Here is a 10863-nt window from a genome sequence, read left to right as displayed (position 1 = left end):
GTCGGGTGTGTGCGAGGTGGGGGCTCATTTCAGGGCATTGTTTTTAATCGCTCAGGTTTCCAAAAGATCATTTCAAAATGATGATGATGATAATAATAACAATAATAATAATAATAATAATAATAATAATAATAATAATAAAAACCCGAAGTTTCAAAAGGGCACTTTTATTGATAAAGGGCAGAGTTGGTGGTGCAAAATGTCTATGTGTGCACGCCACTGCTCTTAACACCAGGCAAGTTATTATTTATTTTACCTTATTTTACATTGGTTTCTCCACCAAGTGTTCCTGTATAAATCAATCATCATAGCAGCGTCATAAAGTGCGCGCGGGCGTGACGTTCTGCGCATGAGCAGACCACAGTGAGCCTCGCGCGCAGTCGGGACGTGTTTCCACGATGGCGGCCGCGCTGAGGGGCAGTTTGATATCATTGACCAAGGTGAGCGACGCCCCACGGTACACCGTTGGCTTTATGGCTTAATTGAGTAATTACGTTATATATCATATTTATTATTAATGATAGGTAGTAGGTCGAGCTCAGTATAATGAAAAAAATATGTTAAATTCCCCGGTTAACTTGCATATTCCTGCCATATCTGTCAGTTATAGCTAGGGTAGTTAGGGTAGCTAGGGTAGTTAGGGTAGCTAGGTGATCACAGCCAGCTAATGTTGTGCAGCTGTCATCCGTTTATCAGACTGGCTCTCAAGTCTTTTCTATCAGTTCACGGGGTTCATTAACACAGATCCGGAGTTGATGTCGTGAATGAGCGGAAGTCAGCGGCTATTAGGGAGGCTAGGGTAGTTAGGGTAGGTAGGATATATCACAGCAGAGATAGCTAGGTTAGTTAGGGAGACTAGGAGAGATCACAGCAGAGATAGCTAGGGTAGTTGGGGAGACTAGGATATATCACAGCAGAGATAGCTAGGGTAGTTAGGGTAGCTAGGAGATATCACAGCAGAGATAGCTAGGGTGGCTACGCTAGGATAGCGACCTATTTATTAACAGTCTAGCCAGTGCATCTGGTCGTCAGCACGTCTGCATGGTAACCGCTCCTATAACGGTATACTCTTGTAGATCATAAATATGATGTTGCAATTCAGACGTTTATTAAACTCTCGTGTGACATTGGACCTAATAGTGCAGTAAAGGTGTGTGAACAGGTGACATCTCGACGACTCCGTCTGTCACACGCAGGGTTTGAGCGTTGCCAGGTTACGGCCGCTGAGCGCGCGACCCCTGAGCCTGGCGGTATCCCACAATGCTGCAGAATCTCCACCAGCACGTGCCGACAGCACGTTCAAGGTTACCATGGTACCCGGAGATGGCGTCGGACCTGAACTCATGATGGCGGTCAAAGACATTTTCAAGGTACGAACGAACAGACGTTCACACATGAGGATTTACCTGAATAACGGGAATCATGACAATGTAAATGATGTTATGTAATTCAGATTTAAAATATCAACAACACACCCTTTAGTACTAAAATATTCTATCCAAAAACATGTATTACATGGACAGCATAAAGTGAAACATTTAAGCATGTAAACCAGTCTGTTTATGCTCCGTTTAACTCAAGGGTATTGGAACTGGGATGAGCATTCACATTTGCATTTACAGCATTTGCCCGATGCCCCTCTACAGAGCAGGTTGCATATATCTGTCAGTATTACAGTATGACAGTATTTCGGTAATGCGGTATGACAGTATGACATTGAGAGTACCATGGTATGACAGTATGACGGTATTATGGTATGACGGTATGAAATTATGACATTATGACAGTATTGCGGTAATACGGTATGACATTATGACAGTATGACTGACAGTATTACGGTATGACAGTATGACTGTGTGCTGGAGATGCAGGTGATGGGTGGCCTCCAGCTGGCTGCTTTAAATATTAAAACATTTTAGGGCACCTAGCATTGCTTACACAGCATGTGGCGCTGTCTGCAGGCAGGCGACATTCCTGTGGAGTTTGAGGAGTTCCACCTGAGCGAGGTGCAGAACATGGCCAGTGAGGAGAAGCTGGAGCAGGTGCTCACCTCCATGAAGAACAACAGGGTGGCCATCAAAGGTAACTGTGCCGTCACATACACTGCCACCAGGGGGCACTACTACTGACGGGTGATGGTGCTGTGCATGTTCTAATTCTGCTATTGACTTCTTGTTGTGGTGGGGGGGGGTGTTGTGTGAAAATGTTCTGTAGCCTGGTGGGATCCTTCAGTTTATATGAACTAGATGAGTCAACACGCAATGAACCACATGACATGCACGTTTAAGTACGTATGAGGTACGTTTAGAGGAGGCTATTAATTAACTGCAGTGTGTGTGTGTGTGTGTGTGTGTGTGTGTGTGTGTGTGTGTGTGTGTGTGTGTGTGTGTGTGTGTGTGTGTGTGTGTGTGTGTGTGTGTGTGTGTGTGTGTGTGTGTGTGTGTGTGTGTGTGTGTGTGTGTGTGTGTGTGTGTGTGTGTGTGTGTGTGTGTGTGTGTGTGTGTGTTGGCTGCAGGAAAGATCCACACCCCGATGGAGTATAAAGGAGAGCTGGCTTCCTATGAGATGAGGCTCAGGTCCTGCTCCTTCACCACTCTCACAGGGCAGGGGCGGGGCAGGGCGGGGCAGGGCTGGGATTACATGATCGTGATGTGAAATGCATTTTATTGTCCATCACCAGTGTTGGGAACGTTACTTTAAAAAAAGTAATTAGTTATAGTTACTCACTACTTGTTCAAAAAAGTAACTGAGTTAGTAACTGAATTACTCTATAATAAAAGTAACTCATTACCAGAGAAAGTAACTATTTGCGTTACAGTTAAAAAAAGTTATATGCCAATGAATAAGTATTTTTTTGAAAAAGCAGTTTTTACAGTCAGTTGAAATGAGTAGATCAGAAAGGTGTTTAACTTTTGGTATTTATTGCACATCAACAGACCAGTGCAGGATAAAATCCTTTAAAATCCCAAATCTTTGTAAAAAATAAAAATAGTAAACAGTTAAACTATATAAAGTGCATTTACATCTATCAAATAAAATTAAATTCTCTCAATCTCAGACAACTGTTTGTAAACAGAAGTAAACTTAATACAACCTCTATTCTTAATTAAATAAATCAAATACCCAGTCTGGTAGACATTCAGGAACTTCCAAGTATTTTCTTAAATAATGTTTATATCGCCACCTTGAAAATGCTCATTTTTCTTCGTCTTGCTCCTGACTCGCCATTTCTGTCTCTTCTCCGTTTGTGTCGTGTTCTTCGGCACGTGTGTAAAAACACTGGCTCTGATTGGCTACCATAACGCTGCCTTAGACAATCGCAAGAGTTAAACAGGTGTTACACCGAGAACCATGATCTATCGAGATCTGACTGTTACTTCTCACTAGTCTGGGCAGCGGTCCGCTCGCATTACTGTTAGTATATCAATATATAGTAACGCACCGCTTTTAATGACCAGTAACGTCAACGGCGTTGTAACGACAGGAAAAGTAATTAATTATATTATCCCGTTACTAACAAAATGACGCCGTTACCTAACGCCGTTATTTTTAACGGCGTTATTCGCAACACTGCCCATCACAAATATCGATCTTGCTGTGTTTTACGGCTAGTGCAGTCCATTCACCTCATGAGGTATGGTTCCTTATGTACATTTCTTATTTATTTAAATAAGACCTTTTAAAGATCTACACATAATTTTATGAACTGACAGGTTTCTAAAACAACATAACTAAGATAATTTATTGTGATATTCAATAGCTTGGGGTCTTGTACATTTTGTTACCTTGTCATTATGTAATTTTGTATTTAACATGTTAAAGTGTTTGCTGATTTGTTGCCTTGTTGTTATGCTGTCTTATGTTTTTTGCACGTGTGCCACTTTGAATTGCAGGCGGAAGCTGGACCTGTTTGCTAACGTGGTCCACGTGAACAGCCTGCCAGGCTACAGCACACGCCACAATAACCTGGACCTGGTGATCATCCGGGAGCAGACGGAGGGGGAGTACAGCTCCCTGGAGCACGAGGTAGCCGCCCGCAGTGCAGCGTCTCACGTGATGCTTAGTCTGTGTCTATGTACCGAACTCCCAACGTGAGAATGGCCCAGGGGCGTGGCTACGCTCTTGTTCAGTGTGAGGCAGGGCCAAGGAAAGCACGTGCTGCTAAAAGAGGGTTGGTTGGTTCACGTGTGTGTGAGATTGGAATTGTTAGGTCACGTGAGCTGCTACAGGATTTGGTAGGCTGTGTGTGTTCAGCATGTGGGGACATGGGCTAAAGTGACTGCTACAGGAGTTTCCGTTTACATTTGAAGCACTTGCATTATTGAGCTGTTCTCCAATGAAGCTTACGTAAGGGCTGTCACCATGGAAATTAGAGACCGGGAGTCATGTGAAGCAGTGGAGAATGTAACCACGTTTGTGTGTGTGTGTGCGCAGAGTGTGTCGGGTGTTGTGGAGTGTCTCAAGATCATCACCAGGGAGAAATCCCGTCGCATCGCCAAGTTCGCCTTCGACTACGCCACCAAAAAAGGTCGCAGCAAGGTCACGGCAGTGCATAAGGCCAACATAATGTGAGTGATGCGCAAGGTTAAAGGTCACTGAAGGTGCTTATGTAGATGCCTCTTTCTTTAGCTCAGTGTCTCCGATTCATCATTGTCTTCACAACAGAAGGGAGAACATTGAAAATTCTACCTTCTAATCTAGAATCGGAGAACATGATGGTTCTACATTCTAATCTAGAATCGGAGAACATGATGATTCTACATTCTAATCTAGAATCGGAGAACACTGATGGTTCTACATTCTAATCTAGAATCAGAGAGAACTGATGGTTCTACATTCTAATCTAGAATCAGAGAGAACTGACTTTGGTTTAGCCGAGATATCCAGGACAACCATTTGAGATGATCTTAAGTTTTGCAGTGGAGGTCTGGAGTCCAGTGCTGCCCCTAACACCTGGCCTCTGATGTCACTCTGATGTCACTCTGATGTCACCAGGAAGCTGGGGGATGGTCTCTTCCTGCAGAGCTGTGCTGAAGTTGCTGAACTTTACCCCAAGATCAAATATGAGACCATCATCATCGACAACTGCTGCATGCAGGTGTGTGTGTGTGTGTGTGTGTGTGTGTGTGTGTGTGTGTGTGTGTGTGTGTGTGTGTGTGTGTGTGTGTGTGTGTGTGTGTGTGTGTGTGTGTGTGTGTGTGTGTGTGTGTGTGTGTGTGTGTGTGTGTGTGTGTGTGTGTGTGTGTGTGTGTACATTGTTCTGAAGACCTTTCTTGCAATTTCAGCTGGTCCAGAATCCATACCAGTTCGACGTCCTGGTGATGCCCAATCTCTATGGCAACATCATCGATAACCTGGCGGCGGGCCTGGTGGGCGGGGCCGGGGTGGTTCCGGGCGAGAGTTACAGCGCAGAGTACGCCGTGTTTGAGACGGTGAGTTGTGACCAACAAACCTGACGCTGCATTCTGGTTGGCTGTGTGTTCAAGGCAAACGCCTCATTAGTAGAATATTAATATGGCCTCTCACTCTCTCTCCCTCCTCATTTTCCCTGTGTCTCTACCCTCTCTCTCCACCAGGGGGCACGCCACCCCTTTGCCCAGGCTGTGGGCAGGAACATTGCCAATCCTACGGCCATGCTGCTCACTGCTGCCAACATGCTTAGGCATTTAAAGTGAGTTTAGCTCCACCCCCAGCCCCACCCACATTCCTCTGTACTGTTTGTGTAAGTGCTGCTGAAAACATGCTCAGATGTCCGAAGTGAGTTTAGCCCCACACATATTCCTCTGCAGTGTTTATGTAAGCACTGCTGCCAACGTGCTCAGACATCTAAAGTGAGTTTAGCTCCACCCTCAGCCCCACCCCCATTCCTCTGTAGTGGCCAGCCGTGTGCTATGTATAAACACTCGTGGGTTTTTACAACCCGTGAGTCTTTACTGAGATGTTGTGGTGATTCAGTTGGACTTACTTGTGTGCTTTTATTGTCTGTGCTTCAGTCTGGAGTATCACTCCAACATGGTGTCTGAAGCCGTCAAAAGGGTCATAAAACAGGGCAAGGTAAGACCACTGTGTGTGTGTGTGTGTGTGTGTGTGTGTGTGTGTGTGTGTGTGTGGGGTGTTGAATGTTAAGTGTCTAACCCCGTCCTCCTGCTAACCCCGCCCACTTGTCCCTGCCTATCCTATTAACACATGGTGGCCTGAGAGTGACTCTGCCTGGCTGTCTCACTCTTCACCACGTCTACAGATCTGTCTCACTCTTCACCACGTCTACAGATCTGTCTCACTCTCTAGGTGACCTCTACTTCACTAGTGCTGCCAGAAGATCAATCAAACCTGCAGCTAACCTTACTAGCGACAGTCTTTATCAGAGTGATCTGCTCTTCCTCTCCTCATGGAAGTGTGTGTGTGTGTGTGTGTGTGTGTGTGTGTGTGTGTGTGTGTGTGTGTGTGTGTGTGTGTGTGTGTGTGTGTGTGTGTGTGTGTGTGTGTGTGTGTGTGTGTGTGTGTGTGTGTCCAGCAGACACAAACTACTAATCTTTGGGCCCCTGAAATCACTGCGTTTACACCTGACCGTGTCACTAACTCCTAATGTCTGCTTGGTTTAACCCCACCACTACCGCTGTAGTTAGCATCACTTGTTTTACATCTGATGAATCCATCGCTCTAATTCTGCTTCTCCTGCCCATGACCTCGTGCTGGAAAGCCCTGACCTCTCCTCTTCTTATGTGTGTGTATGTGCGTGTGTGTGTCTCTCAGGTGCGGACGCGAGATCTTGGCGGTTACAGCACTACCGGTGACTTTGTTCGTGCTGTTGTTTCCAGTCTGCGCCACCGGTGAATTGGGGGTCTCTGTTTGACCACCTCCAGATCTCCCACAGTCTTGCCACCAGCGTTCCCTTTCCACACCCGCCCTGTAGGGCACTCCGGGCGCTCCGTCCCCATATTCCCCACTAGCCACTCCCCCTCATCACTCCCCTTGGCCAAGCTTCTGTTGCCCGTGGACACTTACCCGGGTTTCTGGCTAATGTGGCCTTTTCTCTGGTTTCGTCGTTTATCTGATTGTTGCTGTTCCTTCCACCGCTTTTTAACGCTCTTCATATTGAAAAGAGAAAAACCAAACAACGTAAAACAAGCAGGTGTCCTGTATCTCGAGCTGCGCACATGCTCCTGTGACTCACCGAGACCCCAGAGTGCTGGGCTGAGGTGACGGACCTTTGTGCTGATTGGTGGAAGGATTGAGAATGTCCCGCCTCCTTCACATCAGTTCATTCAGCCCTTCGTTCCGGAACTTTCTGAAGACAGCTGCGTCTGTTGGAGAATACTGAGACAGGTTTTTATTGGTGCATCGTCTCTCTTATGCAGATTCACGCGTTCATTCCGTTGGAGGTGCTCTGGTCTTATTTGGTTCCTTTGTTGACTCGTGACCGCTCTGTCTGAAGATGACTTCGTCAACCTTCCTGGAACACATGAGCTCATGAGCAGGTTGGCGGTCAGATAAAGGGACTCCGACACTTGTCTCTGTGGTCCCGCCTCCTTGGGCGTGCTTCGCCAAAGCCGGTGTTCGATTGGTCCCCCCGCCACCACAGCGAGACCTCAAACCTGCTTTCAGTGGGACGCAGACCAGTGCAACACACACCAACTCATCACCCACCACGGATTAGTAGTGATTAGTAGGTGTAAATGTGGATTGGCTGAGGGGCATCACATGGGTTCTTGTGCTGGGGAGTCTAGGGTCCTATAAGATTTATTTATCTCATCTAGATTTGTTTATAAGATTATTAAAACATTCCACAGAGCGTCTCCTCCTCTTCCTTATGTCCAGTCATTTCTGCCATTCACCAGTTTACAGTGTAACGAGGTTGGGAGCTTAGGGGGATCTTAACAACAGCAGTCTGGTGTGACTTCACGGAGCAGACGTGAGCACCCTAGTTTTCAAGGCCCCAGTGTGGAGTCACTGTGGTGCATTGCTCTGTGCTTAGTGCCACACCAGCAAAGGTCCTTAATAATGACGACCACCCCTCCTGTTACACGTCCTGGTTATGTTCATCAGTGTTCATGTAAAACCCTGTTCTTCACCGACCCTCATCATGTCAGATCAAAGAATAAAACACAAGCTGAATGACACTGGCTTTTACTGTGTATATATAAATATACGAGTGTGTGTGTGTGTTTTTGCAAGCTTGGTGCTGGCTAGCTAAAAGCACTAGCGACTCAAGGATTTTAAATAATTTGATGCATCGCATCAGTGATACATTCCAGTGCGTTGTATGTCATCTGACCGAGATGTGTACTGGAGCAAAAACCAGCAGCTCTGGCGTTGGTTAGTGTGGAGCTGAGTGTTGGAAAGAGCTGAACACGTGACCTCAGTCACTTTGATCAGTTCCCCGCCGGCGTCTCCTACACTGGGCTCGTCATGGAGTTCTCACATCCTGTGCTCGCTGAGAATGCTGGGTAATCAGCCACTTCAGTACCAGCTTGTTACCTGTGGGCAGTAACGGCTCCGTTGAGAACGTCCCACTCAGTTGAGCCTTTCTGTAATGGACTCCAGCATAGAGGAACAACAAACAACTCGTGACTGGGAGAAGGTGGGCGGGGCTTGGGTTTGTTTTCATCGTGATGATGGATCAGTGGGAAATGGCTGCTTGAAGCAGCTTGAGTGCATGAGCCTCCTGTTTGGGTGCCGGAGGTGCAGGCCTGAATGGGAGGGTTGTTATCGAATAAAACAGCTCGCCAAGGTCATCCTGCATCCACACTACACCCATTCATACTACACCCATCCACACTGCACCCATCCATACTACACCCATCCACACTGCACCCATCCACACTACACCCATCCATACTACACCCATCCACACTGCACCCATCCATACTACACCCTTCCACACTGCACCCATCCATATTACACCCATCCACACTGCACCTGTCCATATTACACCCATCCATACTGCACTCATCCACACTGCACCCATCCACACTGCACCCATTCACACTGCACCCATCCACACTGCACCCATCCACACTACACCCATCCACACTACACCCATCCACACTGCACCCATCCACACTACACCCATCCATATTACACCCATCCACACTGCACCCATCCATATTACACCCATCCATACTGCACTCATCTACACTACACCCATCCATACTACACCCATCCACACTGCACCCATCCATACTGCACCCATTCACACTACACCCATCCATACTACATCCATCTACTCTGCAGACGTTGCACAATACAGTTATTTCTGCATGGTGTAACATTCACAATGGTGTCTTGGAGAAAAATATTTCCTTGGATAAAACAGGGAGATTTATGGTGTTCTGACAGCCAAATTACAAGATTCACATGATTAAAGAGGTTTACCTAAACCTAGCAATTTAGTGTATAACACCCCCTCCCAAACACCCACGCAACCAAGGCCTTCTTCTAGTGATGTTTGTGAGATGATTAGGTAAGATATGGGAGACCATGTGAATGAAGCCTGTCTCCTGTTCAGCTACAGGCTGATTGTGTCTGTATTTACACGTCTCTCTTCTTGTCTCAGGTGCGTACAGCAGACCTAGGAGGGTACGCCTCGAGCCACGAGTTCACACGAGCTGTCATTAATAACCTCTCTGCATGAGCTTGTCTGAGCTTCTTTAGGGGCGCTACTGACCAGCTCAAACAGCTCCCCATAAACCTATCAACACAAACCTTCTCCATTTTCTCGCTTAACAATACTGTTAACCTGTGTAGCCCTTCAAAACAAGCATCATCTGCCTAGAGAGACATGTTCTCCACTGTTACACATTATTACTGCTCCTCCCTTGAATAGGCCTACTAAAGATCACGCAGCATTGTGAGAGTAAAGAGTTTAAAGACTAGGGTATTTTTCTATTTATTTCCTATATGAATGTTAACCATGAATCTGAATAAAGCTGAATGTTTTAAATCACACTTGTCTGTTGGATTTTATAGTTTTTATTATTGTTAGTTTAATGCAAATGTACATAGAACGTTTATGGAAAACATAAATGCTCCCACTCCATATATATATATATATATATATATATATATATATATATATATATATATATATATATATATATATATATATATCCAATTCTTTGTATTTTAACATGTTTAAAGAATATGAAATCCTTTATTATTCATTTTTCATGTTTATAATCCATTAATGTATGGACTAATACTGCGTTAATATTTATGATCCTATAATGTATGGACTAATACTGTATTAATATTTATGATCCTATAATGTATGGACTAATACTGTATTAATATTTATGATCCTATAATGTATGGACTAATACTAATATTTACTGTGCTAATTGCTGATTCTCGTTTTCGAGATGCAAACACTCATAATGAAGAGATACATCACTGCATACTGCCTACTACTCGTACACTAAAACGAATTGTAAGCAAAATAAAATGTAGCCTTCGGTATGTGAAAATAACGAATTTCTCAGTTACCCCAAATGTTCGCAGATGAATTATTATTTAGTCCAAGATGGTCAGTGCCGACGGAGATGTTCTCATGAAGTTCTGCACATCAAAGCAGCGCAGCCATTTCCACTGAAATGATCCTTGACTGGTCAGCGCAACACTTGTATGTGTTAACCGTTCGGTATATTGATATGCAGAGTAGTGTGCAGTATAGTATTCACTTCAAATATAGAATAGCTCTTTACAACAAGTTTTATTATTACTTTAACGTGTTTAAAGTGTTTCGTCATTGTTCGCTGAGCACGAGCCGTCCGTTCTCCGGTTTGGTGATTTTCTGTGGGAGAGAGTTGGCACTAGATGTCACGGCGGAAGGTGGACGAGTCTGGCAGGGAAAAGTTGCTGGCA

At 45.2% G+C, this 10863-nt stretch overlaps 1 protein-coding gene across 2 annotated transcripts; it reads left to right on the top strand.

Moving 5' to 3' along the window:
- Nucleotides 1-306: 306 nt before the first annotated feature.
- Nucleotides 307-9932, top strand: idh3b (isocitrate dehydrogenase (NAD(+)) 3 non-catalytic subunit beta). Of its 2 annotated transcripts, none has more exons than XM_076979793.1 (11): nt 307-440; nt 1197-1370; nt 1962-2082; nt 2516-2576; nt 3894-4026; nt 4435-4568; nt 4996-5098; nt 5286-5432; nt 5577-5671; nt 5994-6054; nt 9557-9932. In XM_076979793.1, exons 1-11 carry the CDS (start codon nt 399-401, stop codon nt 9632-9634), a joined length of 1149 nt encoding a protein of 382 aa, XP_076835908.1. In that variant the 5' UTR covers nt 307-398; the 3' UTR covers nt 9635-9932. The 2 variants fall into 2 exon arrangements, with proteins under 2 accessions (XP_076835908.1, XP_076835907.1); XM_076979792.1 differs by lacking the exon at nt 9557-9932 and adding an exon at nt 6754-8120.
- The last annotated feature ends 931 nt before the right edge of the window (nt 9933-10863 follow it).

Source organism: Brachyhypopomus gauderio, chromosome 18, assembly GCF_052324685.1.
Source record: "Brachyhypopomus gauderio isolate BG-103 chromosome 18, BGAUD_0.2, whole genome shotgun sequence".
NCBI lineage: Eukaryota > Metazoa > Chordata > Actinopteri > Gymnotiformes > Hypopomidae > Brachyhypopomus > Brachyhypopomus gauderio.
This window is presented reverse-complemented; position numbering and strand designations above follow the sequence as displayed.

Bases quoted from the DNA above. Each gene is read 5' to 3' on its own strand.
- idh3b (XM_076979792.1), top strand. From the start codon at position 399: ATGGCGGCCGCGCTGAGGGGCAGTTTGATATCATTGACCAAG. The intron at 2,577-3,893 runs GTCCTGCTCCTT...TTTGAATTGCAG, and splicing joins TCCTATGAGATGAGGCTCAG to GCGGAAGCTGGACCTGTTTG. The intron at 4,027-4,434 runs GTAGCCGCCCGC...GTGTGTGCGCAG, and splicing joins ACAGCTCCCTGGAGCACGAG to AGTGTGTCGGGTGTTGTGGA.